Source organism: Juglans regia, chromosome 4 (assembly GCF_001411555.2).
Source record: "Juglans regia cultivar Chandler chromosome 4, Walnut 2.0, whole genome shotgun sequence".
Classification (NCBI taxonomy): Eukaryota; Viridiplantae; Streptophyta; class Magnoliopsida; order Fagales; family Juglandaceae; genus Juglans; species Juglans regia.
The window spans coordinates 3,495,261-3,516,307 of record NC_049904.1 but is presented as its reverse complement, the minus strand read 5'-3'; the positions used below and the strand labels follow the sequence as shown (position 1 = coordinate 3,516,307).

Below are 21,047 nucleotides of genomic sequence, written 5' to 3'. Positions count from 1 at the left end.
TTTTAGAGAAGTCATGAATTGACTATGAATTGATGAAATTGAAGTATGTTCAGTGGCGAGTTGTAGCTGTTTGGACCATCTAATGTATCTGTATTTTGCCTATTTTGAATATTTATATTTGTATTTGTATTTGTATTTGAACTTTGGATACTAGTCTACTTTGGATACTAGTAACTTGGGTGGTTCAGCCGCTTGCATTCTGTCCAGATCAAAGATCAAGCATTAGATTCCATCCAAAGCAATTGAACTTGTCAATTGAGGTTTCGCCTCATTCCATTCGATAGCTTGAATTCAGGTTTCCACCGAAGCACTCTCTTTTGCTTTGTCAATTGAGGCATAGAAATGCTCTCAGCCTCGGGAAAATTATTGGATTATAACTCTGTTTTGGAGAAACATTGTCTACTTCTCTCAAGTAAGTTGTAAGGATGTGGATGTTATATGGAGGATCAAAAAGCTCACAAGGCAAAATGTCATTTTTCCAAAGACAACTAGAGAGAGAGAAAAGGACTTTAGCAAAGGGTTATGTAAACTTTTATCTGGTTCAAATACACTAGAATGTTCTGTCTCTAACTATCTGGCTATCTTTTTGCTTCTTCCAAAGAAGAATATAGAGGCTGTGAGTATAATTCATCTATAGAAATATATCAGTATCATCTTAGCATTGGCTGACGTACATGATTATCGTTCAAATAAAAAATTCTTCAAAATATGATCTGTAGGATAAGACCAATTTTTAAAAATACTACCCTTAGCAACATAAAATTATTTTAAAATATGGCTGTACTTAGCAATGGATGAATTTTCAGAAAATATAATGGTTAGAAAAAATAAAGTTTCAAAAATAAATAATTCTATTTTAAAGCCTTTACATCTCACACCATCTAAAGTGACGTGATTTTATTTGAAAAATAAATTTTAAAATTTAAATCTTACAAATTAATTTATATCATATGGACGGTATATGATGTAAATGCTTTCAAATATCACTACTCAAAAATATGATTGTTGAAAAGAAAGAACATTTAAATATGGTGTAGAAAAAATAGAAAGTAAGATGCATGATGTTTTGAAAAGATAAATGATTAAAATCGAGAAATGGTGTTTTTTAACTAAATTTTTTGGAAGTGAATTGTGAATGCACTAAATAAGAGGTGGATAACTGATGTGTTCTTGCATACCCATAGCCCAAAAAGGCAGAAGTCCAAGAAAACAAGAGCTACAGTGCATCTTAAGTGCCAGCCCATTGAGATCCAGATATATACATTCACGAAACTAGGACGCATTCAATACAAGTGCGCATTTCATTTACCGAAATCATCTCAATTCATCTCATCTTATTATTATAATTTTTTAAAATTTTTACATAAAATAGAATAAATAATTCAATTTTTTTAAATCTCAAAATAATAATAATATTAAAAAATAATATTCTAATAATATTTTACTTAACTTATTTAAAACCATCTCATCTCACTATCCAAACCAACTCTAATATACACAATATACGTTCTTTTAATATATTCATCAATCCCATTATTTATCTTGAATTTTGTTACTTTTAATTATAATAATTTTTAAATAGTTTATTATATAAGTGATTGATCTAAGAATTTATTTAAACTGTGCCATATGAATCGATATGATTAAAGATGATAAAATTAAATATAAGGATTATAAAAATAAAAATAAAAAATTATAGTACTCGTATATATATCATCTGTTCCAATAACTACCACAAACAGCAAATTAATATGATGGCTCCTGGCTGAGCCCGAGATAGCTGTACGTAGCGTAATTCGAACATGAATAGAAAAAATCCTCCTTTAATACATTGGACCCTACTTCACGAGGGAGAAGATGCACGCAGTCTGAATGCGATCCATTAAAAAGGAACCCAGACCCCAAACGAAAGATATTGCATAAAGTAATGTCCATTTGAAGAAGGAAGTAAGTCCAATTTATGGGGTATAAAGGCATGCACGAATACGATAATAGTAATGGAATCCCATACGGCCATACCCATTGCCATGTAAAAAGAAGTTGGATTGTCTTCCACCATTCTCACGCAGATTTGCAGCACTTGATTGGGGAGCAGCAACTTGGCCGCCACCCACAAACAGGGAGTTGGCATCCGAGATGGTCAGGTTGGTTGGACTCTGATTTCTTCGTCTGTATACACTTGCAGTTGCAGCCGATGATCTCCTTTCTGCTTCAAGAAAGTTACCAAGAGATGAAGTATTTCTCGCATTCACTGCATCAGTGCTTTGTTTTGAGCAAAGTGAGAACAACCAAGGCTTGGCCTTGTTGTTCTTTCTGTCTCTCACGTTTTCTTCAGCTCTTCCCCTCGTCGATCTTCGACTTCGGGAAAGCTCTAAAATGCGAGTGACTCCAACGAGGCTGCCAAGCGTGATATCGAAGAATGATCCAGTGGACTGAAACCAATCACATGCATGGAAGAGTTGTAAGAGTAAACCCAGCTTGAAACAGCATATCAATTTTATACAGAATGGTTTCCAAGTTTTTTTTAAATTGCAGATATATAATTAATAGTGTGTACAATGTTTGGAAGGGGCAGAAAACAAAAGGCGTATATGTTGGAAACCAATCTAGCTACAAGAAAAACAAGCATTTGTGACGGATTGTTTGCAATGATAATAATTATTTGTGACGAAAACAGACTACTTTTGACAAGAAATAATCATTTTTGCAGAAAATATCTAGTCACAAATAAGTAATTTTCTTGTAGAATGTCGGTGTCAGGAAATATATATCAATGTTAGACTTTTGTGGAATGTCAGTTTCCGGGAGCCTTCCAAAACAAACAGTAAAATATAAGAAAAATATTGTCTTTTATCTTAAATTTTATCATCTCAATCACACTGGCGGATGTGTCACACTTTAAATGGCTTTTATGAAGCTATCGAAAGTGTGATATATCAATTCGATGTGGCTAAGAATGATAATGTGTCAAAAAAAAAGTAGCATTACCCACAATACAAATAAGCTAGAAATCCTAGAGCTTGGGGCTTTTTTTAGGTTTTTTTTTTTTTTTTTTTTATTGTTTTGAAAACCTTTTTTTGGGTTTTAATAAGTTGAAGTCAGTTGAAGCTGAGTATGAGAAGCATCATGAATTACAGATATATAAATACTAGAAGCAGATTCAGATCTAAAGGAACACTTGAAGCCTTCATATAGGGGCAAAAGCCATCAAAGAAAACCATGTGAAAAGAACAGTGATTTCAACTATACAGAGGTTTTACCACATCTCATCTCATCTAATTTCAATTAATAATATCACTACTATTCACAAACAATCTCAACTCATCTCACTATCTAAACGGGTCCTAAATAGGCATGACAGAGAGATTGATTAACTGCCCACATCCACACAATCACAAACAAAAAAGCGGGTAGGAAACAGATTTAGAGCTTATTCTATACAAATCAATCACCTAAAAGGAAAAAAAGGTCCAAAGCAGAGATGTTCATTCTAGTCATACTTCAATGAAATTACAGGAGGAGACATGTACAGTCATTACGAACACCTATACTATGTATAACAAGAAAATGGAAAACGTGGCAATTATCATTTTTTATCATGCCAGTCAAAAACTGTTTGCCAGCAGAACAAAACATAGAGTCATGATAGGAAAAGTATAAACAAGTAATAGTTGATGGAAAAAGAAAAAGAGCACTCAAGTATAAACAAAAGAAGCATGCTGGATTTCGTTTCTTCTCTATGTTCAATTGTCCTTCTCTTTTCTTTTCTTTTCTTTTCTTTTCGTGTTTTTTTTTTTTTTTTTTTTTTGAGAAACATCCTGACCTCGGTATCAAGATCTGAAGAAGAAACGGCGGAGGACGTGGGAGAACCGGTGAGTAAAGTGCTACTGAAGGAGATTGATCCAGGCAAATCACGAGTTCGCACCAACCCTACTCTCGCATTCAGTGGCCTCAACCCCAAAGGCCATCCCCCTTCCTGCATTAAACATACATCATCTGGGTTCTGTCTTTCACTCAAAATCTCCAAATGCTAAGGAGAACCCAAAAAAGGAAAACAATGAAAGCACTCAATGCAGTACCATTCTCGGTGTTTGTGTGTATGAGAGATAGAGAGAGAGGTACCTGATGAGCCATGATTCTCTAGCCCCAAGGATTTGGAATACTGGGACTGATTGATACACTACGAGAAGTCCAGCGAGGTCACCTTATCAGAGAAAGAATCAACTGTCATTTCCACCGTCATTGCCTAAACCTGACCAACTATTAGCAAAATAACGAAAATGAAGAGTATGTCAAGGAAACATAGAAAAGATGGACAAGAAAGATTATTATTATTATTTTTTTATGCCTTTATTCCCCTGATACATAACAAGAAAACGAGTTGCAAAGAACTGCGATTCTGTAGATGGGTAAAGAAAATGGCACAGGCGCTTCAATCGAAAGCTGTTCAAGTCGCATTGCCTCCACTCCAAGCACAAGTGTTAAACAAACAAAAGCCTTCATTGAGAGGCAGATGAGCGAATGTGATGTCTTACCCTTTCTTCAAAGGAACTCTGTCTCGGCAGCAGACAGAATGGAAAGCGGAAGGTGAGGAAAGTGCGAGCGAGAGAGAATAAAAAGGGGAGCACCTTACTGCAGACTGCAGAGAGGGAAAAGGGCCAGAGGGGGGGGCCATAGGGAGGCAGGAACTTCTCTTTCTAAACGACCAGAACAACCCCATCAAAGGGTTACTTGTGATGCAGTCAGCCACCCTTTAATTACATTTTATTCTTCTTTTTTCAGTTTTATATTATTTTTAAAATTTTTCTTTTTAATTATTATTGGAAACAATATGGTGTATTTTTTTTCCCATATAGAAAAGCATGAAAAGTTGATATGTTAGCCGTCTAGTGGTGTAGAAATTGGGTTAATCTAGTTTTGACTTTGAAAAATTTACAAAAAATTAACTTCCCGTATCAGTTATTGATATGCTAAAAATTATAAAATTTTAAATTTAAAAAAAATAATAAAATAAATTTTATACGTAAAATTATAAGTACACGTAACACTAATCTTTCAAATTAATAAGTCATGAAAAGCTCCCACATCAACAATGTGTTATGTGCTGGCTGTATAAAGAATAAGGCATTTTCTCTTTTAATAATAAAGAAAGTTATTACTAAGTAATGCACACCTTTTTTCAAAAATAAACTTATAGCATAATTAATGTATCATGTACTGCTCATGCTTTAACTATTAATGGTATTCTTTCAATAATTATGTTACATGTTTAGATGAGATGATAAATTTATAAATAATAATTAAATAAGTTGTGAATAATAGTAGAATAGTTTGAATTAATATGTTTTATGAAATTTTAAGAAATGAGAGAAAAAAAAATTGAATAAAAATATTATAAAATTAAAATATTTTTAGAATATAATTTTTATAATAATTTTTTTTTCGAGATTTGAAAAAGTTTAATTATTTTTTGTGTTTTGTTTGAAAGTTAAAAAAATTGTAATAATTAGATAATTATTAGATGAAAAAGTTAAAAGCTTGAAATTTAAAATTGAAAAGTGTTTGCATTTGAGTGATATTTGGATGTTAATCCATCTCAACATCCAAATGGGGACTTATTTTCATGAAGTAATTTAATTTTTTTTTATATGGATTTCATGTTTTATTCACTTTTTTTAAAATGATTACGCAGCGATTACACAATTCACGATTACAAATATCTTTTCTCTTTACATATACTAATATACTTATAGGTTGTTTATCATTAGTTTGTAGATGATATATTTTACATTAAATATCTAATTATTTAATAAATGTACAAATAAATTAAAAAAATAATAATATTTTTGTACTTTCAAGTGATCAAAAAGTTATAATATACAAGTTTTTCTTGTTGGTTGAGATCCAATCGTTCAACCGTCAAGATTGAATTGAGAATGCTATTTGACCAAAAATGACAATTTACAAATGTAATATGTTAACTGCTGCGTTCTTGGGTAGCGTCCACACATCTTAAACTGCTGGAATTACAAATTGCTTGGAGTGAGGGTCAAGTACTGCTGTTGCCTGTTGGACGAGCCGAGCACTTATCCACACACAGTCAGGCTAACTCAGCGCTGTACTAACAATGGCCAAATCTGCATTGTGGAAATAAATCAAATGACTGTTTTGAGTGTGCATCTAAAATCATTTCATCTCATCTCACTATCCAAATCGCACCTCAAACTTATCCTATTTCGGCAGTGCAAACTGCTTAATGACCCCGGATCTTGTCCAGGGATCAAGGGGAGCTTTCTGCAGTGGTTGAGGATTTTGTGTTTTTGATTGCTTAAATTCATTGTCTCGCTCAATAATTATGTTCAATATGCCTATCTGCTTGGAAAATACAGCAGACACAGTCACTCATGTAAATATATCAAAAGGTTAAATCAATGGACATGCGTTTCCAGCAAACAGGGGAGTTTGATGGGGGCTAGAAACCTTACTGCCTTACTTCAACAATATACAATAATAAAAATTGCAAAGCTGAGTGTGTCATGTATGAATACGACTATCAAAAGGATTAAACATCATCTACTCTAAATATGGTGTTTTTGGCTATGATATCCATTTGAATGAAGCTTATCCTAGGATGCTAAATGCATTCTCACCACAAGCCAATTAAAATGTTTTATTATACATCAGCCACTATTCATCCACCACCCCAAACCTGACAGTTTTTTTTTTTTTTTCATAGAGGGTGGAGTGTGGGATAATGAATAATGGTTAATGAGAAGAATTATTCTATTTACAATAAAAGTAATTTTATAATCTGAGGTACAATATCTAGTCACATCAGTTTGTGAGTTTACTTTTGTGTAATCTATTTGTAGCTTAAGTATTACAAATGATAAAGATATGACAAAGAAGTTTCTTCCACACACAAATGAGTCTTATTTTTTTTATTTTCCTATTCCTTTGTGAGTAATGATATATACACAATACATTCCACAATACATTGCACAACAATATTATAAAATGAGGATATTTTTGTAAAATGATATTACTTTTAAAAGAAGTTTTATAAAAATACCCCTCATTTAAAATAGAGTTGTGTAAGGTATTGTAAAAAATATTATTAGTAAATCATTTTCCTATTTCTTTACCTAAAATGTCAAGTTCCACAAAATTCTAGAAGTCATCATTTAAAAAGAGCGAATGATTTTTACCAAATTCACATAGATGATTAAATGTTGAGAAATTCTATTTGAGGATGAGAACTGCATGTGCAGACTCTTTATTAAATAGAAAAAGATATCATTATTGTCCGTAGCATTACTCTTAAATATTTCAGGAAAGAAAACAAGAAAAGGGGAGGGGAAAGTAATTAAGCTTCATCATTGGAACAATAACATGCGACAATAAGCCTGTTTGTTCCCCAACATATTATCAGCAAGCCGCCTAATTTCTTTTGCCCGTGAATAGGAAAAGAAGGGAAAAACTAATAAAAATCCCGCTGAAATTTATCCTTAAAAAAAGTTGCATTTCTCCGAACCATCAGAATTACCACCAAAAAAATAAATAAACAAAGCTTGTTATATCATTTAAAATGAAAAGTAGCACAACTTATTTGAATCCATCAAAATAAATTCTTAAACCCTGAAACCAGCGAGGAAAAGAGAAAGCAAAAGTCAAAAGAAAAAGAAAGAAAGAGGGCACCTTAGCTACAGTGGTTTCAATGCGCTCGTGCTTCACCAATAGGGATGTCACTGTCCTGAACCAACAGCTTTTGATGTTGAGCTCAACTCAATTACTTATAAATAATAGTGAGTTGAGTAGTGAATGAAGTTATGTAGAGCTCATCTAAATTAAGTTTAAAGTGTGTTTTGATATTAAAATGAGTTTAATACTTTTTATAGAAAATTAAAAAAGGTTGTGAGATTCACGTATAAAGATGTGTTAAGTTGAAAAAGATTGTGAGTTCTACGTGTAATGAAGTTTTGAGTTGAGATAAGTTTAGTAATTTGAGAGTTTGGTGTTTGGATGTTAGACTCAGTTTAAAATTAGACTGAACTCAGCTGAATTTAAAAACCAAACGTAGCCTTAGACTCTTTGGATGTTGAGCTGAACTCAGTTGCTTATGAATAGTAGTAAGTTGAGTAATAGATGAAGTTATGTGGAGCTCATCTAAACTGAGTTTAAAATGAATTTGGATGTTAAAATGAATTTAATTTTTTTATGAGAAATTAAAAAGAGTAATGCTACGAATCAGCATATGTTCACGGCTGATCCGTAGCACACCTTACATGTGTGTTACTTTCTTTTTTTAAAACAAAATCCTGTTTTCCCCTCCCCCACCCAATTCTCTCTCCCCCACTCGATTCCCTCTATCAGCTCACTACCTCACCCAATCCTGCCATGCGCCACCTGCATTGCCACCGCCCACCACCATCGACTTTCTCTCACGCCGTCAACCTCCAACCACCTTCAAACCTCCACGGAAGCCCCACGCGTAGCGCCCCCACACGAAACCCAAAATGGGTTCTACTACATGGTTTGTCGCTGCTACTGTTGTCGTCATCAGCCTCCAGCCCCACTGTCGAGCACCATCGAGCCCCTTGACCTTCCCCTAGCCCCGTCGAGCACAGCAACCCTATCCCTCTCTTTCCCGAAATGGGTTTCACCTATACGGGTTATGCCCCTTACCAAGTGGGGGTGAGGGAAAGGATACCGACGCCGGGTGGGGGTGAGGATGCCGCGAGCGGGTGGTGGGGGTGGGGGGAGAGGATGGGCGAGGGACAGGGGGCTCGAGCAAGACTGGGTAGAGAGAGAGAAATGACGTGTGAAATGAGAGGGAAGTGTGTTTTGTTGCAGGGTGTTTTTGGTCATTTTACTTAATGACACGTAAGGTGTGATCTGGATGACTCAAAACAGGGGCTGCTCCCAATATTATTTCAATTAAAAAATGTTGTGGGTCTTACGTGTAAAAATGTATTAAGTTGAAAAAGGTTGTGGGTCATATGTGTAAGAAGGTTTTGAGTTGAGATGAGTTTAATAATTTGAGAGTTGAATATTTGGATGTTAGACTCAATTTAAAATTATACTGAATTTAGTTGAATTTTACAACCAAAAGCAGCCTTAACTTCCTGAACTTGGTCATTCTTCTTCTCAGAGAGAGAGAGAGAGAGAGAGAGAGAGAGAGAGAGAGATGTGAATCCTGAGATGGTGAACCATAAACCTTGGGATTTTATTTTGCTGAATGGGAAGACGCTGACCATAAAATATGAATCATGGTGTTGGGCTCTGCTTTATTGGTTCCATTTATTTGGGCTATCACTTGGACCCACCGAAAGACCAAACTGAGGGATCACCTTGGATATAAAGTTGCTGCGTTTTGTAATACAGACATGAGAGATGATATTCTCTCTCGTTTTTTTTTTTTAATTATTATTTATTTAAGTAAGAGAAATTATATTCACCATCGTATAATGTTTAAATAATACATACTCATTTTTAAAAAAATTAGTAAATATAATATCTATATAAAAAAAATTAAGCTCTTAATGGCGGATCTCATTTTTTTTTAAAAAAATTTACGATATTTATACAACTCATGACTGTATCTAACATTACTCTACAAACTTATAAAAAATTCTTCATACCACATTTCTATTTACGTCTATCCCATTACGATGAGATGTCATTATCTATCAATTTTTTATTTTTTATTTTTAAATAAAAGATGATCCAAAGATAATAAGAATATCACATTTTGTATAGTGTGATAAAAGTGTAGTGGAGGTATAATTTGTAGAATTACTCTACAAACAAACATATATACGAAGGTGAGTGCAGACCAAGAAAACCATTAAAACCTCGTAAATTTTATGATTCAATTATCTTTTACAATTCGAAGGGATAGACATAAATTACGAGTTCTATAATATTAAATGTTATTTGTGAGCAGCGAGGTTTGAGGATTGGGGATTGAGATCAATAAAGACATAGATGCTCTTCCATCTTGAAGTGCTTGTACCATTAATAGTGCATCACTTTCTACAATGAGATCAGTTATGCTCCTATGAAGACAGAATTGCAGTCTAGGGCTGAGCACAAACAATGTCGGAGTAAGAGTACCCTACCTCCGACTCTGACTCCAATTTTTTCGGAGGTCAGATTTGACTTCTGACTCCGAATCCGAATCTAATTCGCATGGCCTCTGATTTGACTCCGACTCCGATTTTTTGGAGCAAAGTCAAATTTGGACTTTTTTTTAGCCAATTTGACAATTTAGGGCTCTCACTAATCAGATTGAGCTTCCAGATTTTAGTTTTTTAAAAAAATATATTTTCAAATTTCAATTTTATTAAAACATAATCAAAATTGAAAAAATAAATCATTGTACAAATTAATGTTATTATACATTAGCATTATATGTTATTATATATAAATGTTTTTACATTAGTATAACATGTTATTATACATTACTAATACACGTTATTATACTTTAGTTATTATACATTAGTATTACATGTCATTATAAATTTATATATTTGTGTTTATACATAATACATTAGTATTAAATGTTATTATACATTAGTTATTATATAATTAGTATTGCATGTTATTATACATTAGTGTTTATACATCAGTTGTTATTATACATTAGTATTACATGGTAGTAATAGTTAACAGTATGGTGTTTAGATATACTAAACTATTATAATATAAGTATATTATTTTATAATAATTTGCTCATACTAGTATATTATTGAATTTAACTAACTATATAAGTTTTAGTTATATATATATATATATATATATATATGATTAATATATATATATATATTTTTATAAAATATGTACAATATCGGAGTCGGAGTCGGACTCACTCGGACTCCAACTCTGATTTCGACTTATCAAAGTCAGAGCAGAGTTAGAATCGAAGTCGAATTTTTAAATTTTTGCTCAACCCTATTGCAGTCCTCCGAAAATAGTCAATAGTTCAATCTTTGTAGGGTCATTGACAACAAACTCCTTACTTGTTGTCAAAAGAACTTCTCCCATCTCTAAGTAGAATCGGCTTTGCACAATTCCTAACCTCTTTACAATTTGTCAATAAAGATAAGGCAAAATTCACTGCTTCTTCAGGCTTTAGATCTTTATTCTCATAAACTTTTTTATTTCTTCTATACCAAAAGCCCCAAGCAATAAGAAAAAACTTTTCCAGTTCCTTCTTGCTATCTCTAGCTTGCACCTGTCTAGCTATACCAACAATTTCTATATTTCTTGCCTCATTTTGCATATATAAACTCTTATTCTCCCAGCACTGTTTCAGAGTTGGACTGTAACATAATGCATGTGTAATATCTTCCACTTTATAACAATAGAAACTGACAACTTTCATCTATTAGCACCTGCCTCTTCTTTAAATAAGCTTTTGTAGGCAGCCTATTCTTGCAAGCTCTCCAAGCAAAAAAATTCACTTTGTTTGGAACCTGTAACTTCCATAGCACTTTCCATATCTATTTTTGTTCTTATGCACCGGGACTTTCACCCTCTTTGCTTTCATTTCCCATTATTAGAAACAATTTATAAGCACTCTTCACACTATACACCCCATTCTTCTTTGGTTCCCAAATTAGCTTATCATCTTCCTCACTTGAACTGAAGATAATCTTGAATACTTCTACAGTAGCTCTAGCTCTAGCTGGGAGAATATGGTTGACTTTTTCTATGTCCCACCAATTTGTATTCTTATCAATGAGGCACTCCACTTTTTGATGAATACCCAAGCCAACCTCACGAAAATTTTGTTGCAAGTTTCTATGGTCTGGTATCCAATAATCTGTCTAGAGATTAATATCTCTTCCATTCTGGACTCTCCTTCGACATCCATGTTTCAACCCTTTCTTAGCTTCGCATATACCTCTCCGTGCATAAAATGGTGAGTGATCGAGCTTGGCTTTGAAAAAACAAGTATGAGGGAAGTATTTAGCTTCGTAAATCTTATGCAGCTAAGTGGATACTTCACTCATTATTCTCCATCCCTGCTTGGCTAGTAAAGCCATATTGAAAGTTTTAATATCTTTGAAACTCATCCCTCCTTCCTTTTTAGGTTCACCCAATGAAATTTGTTCTCCTCCTGTTTCTATCCCCACCGAATTTGTGACATCATATTTTCAAGATCCTTGCAAAATCCTCTAGGTAGCTTGAAACAACTCATAGAATATGTAGGGATCGACATAGCCACTACCTTTATCAAGATTTCCTTTCCCCCTTGTGACAACAATCTCTCTTTCCAGCTTTGTAACTTCTACTACACCCTATATGCTTTATGTCAAAAAAAGCTTGGTTCTTTGCACAACCAATTATAGGAGACAATCCCAAGTATTTATCATACTGCTAAAAGCTTTGAATTCCCCAAAATGACATAATCTCTTCCTGCTAGACAATGTTAACATTCCTGCTAAAAATCATTGTTGTTTTGTCCCTGTCGACCTTTTGTTCAGATGCTTGCTCATACTTCTCTAATAATTGTGGTACCTTCAAATTCTCTTGCATATCTGCCTTACAGAACAAGATACAATCATCATGCAAATAGCAAATGACATACTTATCAATCTTGACGTGACATGATTTAATTTGTGAAGTTTAAAATTAATTTCTTTTATTAATCAAGTCTTGTGATTTATCAGTAAGAAAGATGTGTCCATTACATCGACTTATAAATATAATTTTTGTCATCTTTTTATAGACGACAAAAGTGATCATTACTTGGTTTTTGGATTTGAAAAAAATTACACATTTCTCTCGATTTCTAAAGCACTAGATAGAAAAGGTCGGCAAACAAGTCATTTGTGTTTGAAATGTATATCAACATGTTACATCTAATTACCAGACCGGAAAAATAAATATCTAAGGCCTTGTTTATTTTCATAAAACTTCTCAACTTATCTCATCTTAGAGCATTGGCAATGGACTAGTCATTTGCCAATGCAAGTCCAAATTGAAAGTAAATATGAAAAAAAAACAACTACATTGGCCTAGTTAAACATCCGAAATTTAACATTTATGCTACAGTAATTGTTAGCTACTCGCCAAGTCTGGCGAGCCACTGTATATAGACCAAATTTTTATTTTATTATTTTGTTGCCTCTCGCTCAGCCTTTCCCTCGGTTTTTCTCTATCTTCATACCCAAACCCTCCATTTCTTCTTTCTTGTTCTTTCTTTCTCCCGAAACTCCTTCTCTTCTTTTCTTCTTCGCTATTTTCTTTCTTTCTCCCGAAACTTCGCCCTTTTCATTCTCTCCCGAAACTCCCTCCCTTCTTCTCTTCTTCTCTTCTTCGGCCTTTTCCTTTCTGCATGCCGAAACGTGCGAACACCCCGTCTTGAGTCCTTCATCTTCTTCAACCGCAAGCACCCACTATTCCTGCGTCTTCTTCAACCGCAAGATGCCTTCTCTCAGTCGTGAGTCCACGTAGCCATCATCTTCCAGCCCAAAAGGTAATTTCTCTTCCTTGCTCCTCTCTCCCTCTTCTCTGCTTAGATTTACTCTCCTTCTTCTCTTTCTATTTTCTCATTTCATCAAGTGATTTTTCTGTGTTAGGGTTTGCAAGGAGTACACTGTCACAAGGTTGCCTTGCCGGTGAATCGTCGTCCTCCACAAACTGAACTTGAAAATGCGATTTGGCTATTTCCGTGTAACCCATTTTTTCTCTGTAATTTGCTTAAATTATCTTAGTTTTTTGGGTTTAGATTTTCTTAGTTTCTTGACAAATTGATTTGTGATTGTCCCCATACTATGCATTTTGCTATGGATTTGTTTGCTATGCATTTGTTTCTTGCTTGGAACTCTGTTTTTTGCTATGCATTTGTTTCTTGATTTGCGATTATCCCCATACTATGCATTTGGTTCATTGTAAGGAATTACAGTGGCATTTTGCAAAACTAGGCACAATTATATGTTCTTTATATGCAAGGTTTAGGAAAATAGGCAAGAGGTTGACATTGGTTTTCTATGGGAATTGGATTTGGATTGAGAATTGAAATTAGGCAAGAGGTTGAAATTGGTGGAAATGTTGCTGAATTTGATCTGTGATAGGCATTTTGTGGAAATTAAATGTGTGTTAGCAAAATATTAAAAAATAAAAATAAAACATTAATATTAAAATATATAATATTTTATTATTATTTAGACTTTGGGATAGCTAGTCTAATGTGGACTAATTTAGCTAGAAGTCCATGTTATAGTCAAAAGATAACATTCTAGCTAAATTTTAGACTTGACAATGGCTAGTCCATTACCAATACTCTTAACTCATGATCTTATTAATGGTTGGTGTAACATCGGAATAGCCGCATCAAGGATGGGTGTCTCAATCGTCTTTTAAGTTACTTCTAAAATGATTTGGTACGTGATAGGTCTTGAAATAAATATGAATTTTTTTTACTATTGGTATTACCTGCCTAAGGATTTATTGAATTTCTTAGTAGAGTTTGAAGTCTACGACTTTGATGCACGTTGTTAAGGAATATACTGGCTACCTCCAAATCTAGCACAAACTACTTAGATTCTCAGTTTGTTTATCAATCTTGTTAACGAGTTTTTTTAATTTCGAGAGTTAAATGTTTTTATCGTATCATTATTTATCATTTTAATTTAAAATGAGTTGGATATGTTAAATATTAGAACAATTCTATTTACAAGTAAGTGTGGATGACATACCTTTTACATTACTAATATGACATGATTTGATTTCTAAGAAACATTTAAAAACTTAGAATCTTATAAATCAAATATTATTATATTGTCATGTAAGAGATGTGGATTGTGTGTTATCTATACTAAGTAAAATTATTCTAAATATTATTAACGCAAGAGTTCTACTTAATGAAATTTGGAGTTATAAAGTTAGGTACATCACATACATAGATAAGTCCAAACTTAATCCTTTGGGATACAGAAATATTCTCAACCCATCTCATCATATCATTATAATTTTTCTAAATTTTCATATAAAATATAATAAAAAATTCAACTTTTTCAAATTTTAAAATAATAATAATAATATTCTAATAATATTTTATTTAACTAATCTAAAATCATCTCATCTCAATATCCAAACCAACGACTGGTTGCTTGTGGTTTTGGTCTCTCTAATATCGTGCACTTATGATTAAATAGTCCAAACTTAATTTTCAATAGTATCAATCCTGTCAAGAAAGCGAACAATCTTTGACATCTTGGTATGTCGACTGCAAACCATTCAGCATATGAATCTTCGGTTTAATTTTTTTTTTTTTTCCTCCGGCTGAAAAATCCATAATTCCATAATATTTTCAACATGGCTTGCTGCTATCGGCAGAAGAAGCAACTTTGGATAAATCCAAGGAGAGCTGGGAGGAATTAGAGCTTTAAGAGAAATTCTATTTGTAGTCTCCAAATAGGAGCTGTATGTGCAAACCATTTATTAAATAAGAAAAAAACATCATTTTAGGATAGATATTTTTGTAATTTTAAAAAATTTTATAGATAAAATTGTCTAAACTTGCATTGCAATCCCCAAAATGGACATTGTACGTAGCATTGCTCGAGCTTTAAATATGGGGCTCTCTTCATAACCTAGTTGAACTTTCCTGCCACTGAACATCTCTTTATTTTCGTTTCCCGTCCAAGACAAGTTGAACAGACTCCAAAGTAAATGGAGGATAAAGAAAGAAATTGGAAAATAATTTACAGCTTCTGAATTCTAATCTCTACCTGAACAATGTAATAGATTTCCAGTCCTCCATACCACAAAGCAGCTATAACAAGAAAAGAAATGCAATACTCATCTGACTTTCTAGGACCAGGATCATCCTTTTAGACATGAAGAGGAACAATTCCACAAGCCATGAGAAGAAATTGAAGCAGGAAAATAGCTCCATCATCCTCAAGTGAAATTCATATTATAGCAGGTGGGATTGCATGGATAGGGGCAGTCAATTTGCTTCAATATGTTTCGATTGAAGAACCAATCACCTACAGACTCTGCAATGGTCTGTTCAAGAAAAATATAACTCAAGTCAAACAACTAATATCATAGGGAAACATGATAGTAGTCTAATTAGAAATCAAATTTAAATGCAACTTCAAATGCCATAAGCATCAAACAGAATAGTTCAACTGCAACACATTGGTCAGTGACACATTAACAGTTATGAATTCTCTAATTGAACCATTACAATCAGCAGACCCACAACTTGTCAACAACAAAGTAACATTAATTGGCTTGTGCGCCAAACTTTTGTGAACCAGGTTGAAGCATTTCAATCCAGTCATGAACTTCACCTACAGTGGCAACAAAGCTATATTTGAAGTTAATGCATTATAGAATTCAATTCTCGAAACCACAGTGGCCCAGATCCAGGCAACCCCGTGGTGTCCAGAACTCGGCCACCTGGTGGCAGCCACCACACAGTAACTGTTGTTCTTGTGCGTGTGTTTGTATTTCTTTTTAACTTTTTTTTTTTTTTTTGAAAAACTATTGTTTATTTGGGAGAAGTTTTTGACATTTTCGGTGTTTTTTGGAATTCCCTTTCTCTTTGGATGTTTGGGAAGAAATATCCCTGGGATGTCAAAACCCATTTGAGTTTAGAGGGAATTTTGACACCAACACATGCCTCAAGTGCTTTCTTCTAAATAATCATATAAAAACATTTTGGTGACAATTGAAATTGGGACCGTAAGCAAGCAATCACATAGTGACACTTTGCTTACCTTATTGTTTAGTCTTGGAGACTTGGGAGAATGCCATGTACGACCCATCCACGTCTGGCAATGAACAAAGCAAGAATTTATAAACATCCCCCCTTCCTCATTTTTCTGAAATTCACTCAATGCCTTGAGCAGAGAATTGCGGAAACCTGTATATAACAAGTTGTTAAGTGATACAGGCCACAATGTGGGCAATTGAGTAATATTTAACATACTTTAAATCTGAACAAAGACCACTGTATAGGTTGCTATTTTCTAAATGTGAAGAGGCAACAGGAACATAACAAGTTTACAGTTTTAGTCATTCTATGCACCTTGAGATAGAACTGTCTTCACCATGTCTTTGGCCAGAAATGCTCATGTTACTATTGTGCACAAGATAGCCATATCGATGGAGGAATATGTGTAAGGATTCAATACATGTCTAGTATTTCAATCAGTGGTTTCACTTAGAACTTAGAATTTTCTGCTCCAAAATAACATGCTAAACGGACTCAACAAATCCCATTGATGACCTCTTCTGTACTGTGGAATACACTGGCTTACAGGCCCAAATATCTATGATATACCAGATTAGTAAATTCTCAACAATGAGATCATTGAGATAATAGCCCTTAAAAAAGAGGATCTCATAACTGCCTGTTGGTGTGACCCCTGTCCATGCATAAATGCAAAGTCATGCAATGGTCATTTAGTAGACCACAATCTTTTTCTTCTCTCTTTTTTTTTTAAAAAAAAAAAATTATAGGTATTTAGTAGACCAAATATAAATTGGGAACCAAGGTAAATATCAATTACCATGTAGTATTTCAATCTGGTTAGGATTACAATCATTAATATTCAGTCTGCAATTTCGCCAGTTGTGATCTGATGCATCTGGTATCAAGATATGTTGTATCTAGAGATAATCAATGATCTAATTAGCATCATGAGATATGTGTGGAAAAATCATAATCCCTCAATGAGCAAATGAAGCATGTATCTTAAGGAATAGTTACCTGCCAAAAGTCATATGCTGGATGGACAAGAAAAACTGGAGTCTTTATGTTCTTTACAATCTCTTGAGGGAAGAGACACTGCCATTGCAATTCGTAACATATAATAGGGGATGTGTTAGGGACATGATTGAACAGAAGAATGAAAACCCCATCTCAAATCTGGTAACTGATAACATATACTTAAAAAGGAATAAACATGCCTTCGATGGTTCCATTCTCGAAACACAATCCTTGTGTAAACTTCCTTCTACACCCTGATAGAATGATGGATGGTGGGTAAGCAATAGATATCAACAAAATTTCAAAAGAACAAATTCCACTCTTTCTTCTTTTTCCTGTCTAGTGGAAAAATAAGAAGATACGCTGGCTGAGCAGCAGGGGATATAAAACATTATAGGTAGTAGCTTTGATGGAGGTATTTTTTATATAGCCCATGCAAGGTTGAAGATCTGTATTGTGCATGACATGTTGAGTAAATCAAACAACCATATGTACCCCACTGTATATTAGGATCTACTTTGATTAGTGGTGTGCCTCCTATAACTTTTGCATCCATATGTACCATCTAGACATTGATTATATAAACCACGACATGTAAAGATGAGAACAAAACCTGAAGGTGGAAAACATCATCATAGAACGATCTCATAGTTTGTTTTCCATGAACATCCTTCCTGAAATCAGCAAAAGACAAAGGGGCCCAGATATTTTTTATGCAATTATATTTAAAGCATAGAAGTTGAACAAATAGCAGCTATGCTTGTGAATCACATTCCTGCTATTTGGAAGACAATTCATTTATGTTTGATGTGGTGCCTATGGATGGAAAGGAATGGGCGGTGTTTTGATGATAGAGAACGCTCGTTGGGAGAATTTAGAGAAATTTTCTTTTGAATTCTGTCTTTGGGCGAAAGGTCTGGTATTGAATGGGGATGATCTAAATGATCTTCTTTTAGCTCCTAGTCTTTAGCTTGTATCTAGGTGTTTCTGCTTGTATACTCCTTGTGGACTTGGGCTATGCCTATTTACTTGACTCAATAAAATCTCTTATTACTTATCAAAAAAGTTGAACATACACAAGCATAGTGGTTGGAAAATTCAGGCACACATGAATTTATATCAAAACCCCAATGTAGCTTGTCACTCCAGCACAGATCTCCTAAGTATAAATCCACTTGAGCAGAAGTCAAGTGGAGTTGCAGAAAAATATAGCGGTCTAGATGGTTGTTCGTCATCTTAGTTCAGTCTTCTAGACAAACAAAACTTGGTGTATATTTTTCTTACAAGTGATAAAACTTCATTAATGAACAAAAAGGTGCATCCAAGTACACAGGGTGTACACACGAGAGTCACCTATCTAAGATACCACAATTCACAGAGATAACATTCAACTTCTGGGTATGTATGTATACTCAGAAATAATTATCTTAATGGACTCTAGAATGGGTACAATGCCTTCGATAGAGACTAATGAAAAAATGGTGAAAATGTGCAGTATTATGTGCACAAAAACATACTCATTGAGGAAAAAACCCGCATCAGCAAGGCACTTGATAGTTGCATCCTTAGGCAGAAGTTGTTGGAAGTCATCACAATGTATAAGAGTTGCCAATCCCCCAGCAGAGCATCCTGAAAGAAGAGCCTGCAATCATATCAAATATGTCAAGTCTTAGCAAACATGGGGACAGTAAACATCAACGTGAGCTTCACCAAAGAAGGCCATACGTGAATAAAAACATCTGTCCATCTAAATTGAAGTGAAGTTCTCAAAAAAGGAAAAAAAAAATATTAACACCAAGGAAGCTACCTGCTTCGCACTAGACAAGCCAAGTGACAAGAGTTCATCCATAAGTGCTTCCCAGATGAGCTGCCCCCTGAAGAAAAGTTTCGTCCCATTCTACGCATGGAAGAAGAACGAACATAACTAACACGAAGGAACTTTATTTCACTTCATCGGCTATGAAAAGAAGGAAAATGCAAAGTTAAGTATTACTTAGTCTGAAACAAGTTAAAATCTCTCATATTACACTTACTTTCAACTCGCTTTTGGGGTGGCCAGCAAAAGATGCACCGTCACAATAACGTATCTTGACTTTGTTCCAGCTAAAGAAATCTGAAACATGCTCCAAAACATCAGATCAAAAGACATCATTCTCTGAACATCAACATAAAAATTAGTTGAGTAAAGCGAATGCAAGCACTAAATCAGTAGTTTTGAGTGAAAACTACCAGGGTTTTGAGACGAGTCAGGGCTCAAGATCCCGGAAAAGCTAACTCGACGTTCCATGTACTTGGAAGAACCTAATGATGTTAATTTGCGCAAAGAACATGATGCTATTGTATTGCACCAACCTCCACCCTACACCACAATACCACCGAAAAATGGAAAATAAATGAATATAAATCTATTCCTTTATGACAGGTGGTGGAACTATCGATTCAATCGAAAAGCTAGGAATCGTCTTGTCCTATGCCGACACTACTACGACTAATACGCAAAAAGAAAAAGAAAAGAAGAAACCTCAATGTGAAGCAGCCAATTGTTAGAGCCAGATCCAAAACCCTTCTGGAAATGGTATCCAGGCGAACTCCCATCCAAACAAACTGCAAATTCAATCAAAAATGAAAAATTATGTGAAAATCAAAAGGAAAAAATAAATAAAAGGAATCAATTTGTTCATGGGAGGTGAAAAGCTAGGATCACGTACGGGCGCCTTTATCCTTTGCATTGTGCAGCAAGGTTAGGTCGACCAGATCGGCCGCGATGGCGTGATCGTGATCGAAAGGTTGGTCGATCATAGAGTTGGAGATGAGGGTGCAGAGAAAGACGATGAGGGTGAATCCGACGGCGGCAATGGCCCAGTCCTTCCTGGACCACTTCCTCCACCAAGTGATAGAGCGGAGCCTAGGGTTCGCCATTGGTTAAGGGAGGCAAGGTACTCACTCCACCAGCAAATTGGAGTCAACTAAACCACCAGCCCCGGGGAAGACGGAGCTCAACGACGACTGACATATTAGCTACATTGTTTATCATATACTTCTAATCTTCTTCTATTATTATATTTATATACTTTGTCGTAGAACATGAGGACATGAGTTCAGCTGTGGGATTGAATACCTACACGGCTACACACAACCAAACGTACATAAACACCGTATTAGATTTCAATCCTCAAAATATAAATTCGAGATTCTCAAAGATACTAATGCTAATTAATTATAGATCATTTTTTAGACTTCATTCCTGTTGGAGGGGATATTCTCGCTCACCTTTGGGTAAGGCCTGACCGAGATGTTGAGGCCCATCTCG

The 21,047-nt window shown here is 34.5% G+C and overlaps 2 protein-coding genes across 4 annotated transcripts; both read right to left on the bottom strand.

Moving 5' to 3' along the window:
* Positions 1 to 1,848: 1,848 nt before the first annotated feature.
* LOC109006795 lies at positions 1,849 to 4,665 on the bottom strand. 3 transcript variants are annotated; one of them, XM_018986185.2, is made up of 4 exons: positions 4,536 to 4,665; positions 4,123 to 4,204; positions 3,824 to 3,976; positions 1,849 to 2,432 (listed from the first exon to the last, which is right to left on the bottom strand). In XM_018986185.2, the coding sequence occupies exons 2-4, from the start codon at positions 4,132 to 4,134 to the stop codon at positions 1,959 to 1,961; spliced, it is 639 nt and encodes a 212-aa protein (XP_018841730.1). In that variant the 5' UTR covers positions 4,135 to 4,204; positions 4,536 to 4,665; the 3' UTR covers positions 1,849 to 1,958. The 3 variants fall into 3 exon arrangements, with proteins under 3 accessions (XP_018841730.1, XP_035545635.1, XP_018841729.1); XM_035689742.1 differs by having other exon boundaries at positions 4,123 to 4,260; positions 4,536 to 4,658; XM_018986184.2 differs by lacking the exon at positions 4,536 to 4,665 and having other exon boundaries at positions 4,123 to 4,504.
* Positions 4,666 to 15,606: 10,941 nt separating this feature from the next.
* LOC109006797 (pectin acetylesterase 5-like) lies at positions 15,607 to 20,830 on the bottom strand. Its single transcript, XM_018986186.2, has 12 exons — positions 20,446 to 20,830; positions 20,259 to 20,341; positions 19,967 to 20,096; positions 19,771 to 19,850; positions 19,545 to 19,634; positions 19,255 to 19,379; positions 18,351 to 18,411; positions 17,938 to 17,991; positions 17,738 to 17,815; positions 17,538 to 17,637; positions 16,743 to 16,888; positions 15,607 to 16,023 (listed from the first exon to the last, which is right to left on the bottom strand). Exons 1-12 carry the CDS (start codon positions 20,654 to 20,656, stop codon positions 15,916 to 15,918), a joined length of 1,266 nt encoding a protein of 421 aa, XP_018841731.1. The 5' UTR covers positions 20,657 to 20,830; the 3' UTR covers positions 15,607 to 15,915.
* Positions 20,831 to 21,047: the final 217 nt, after the last annotated feature.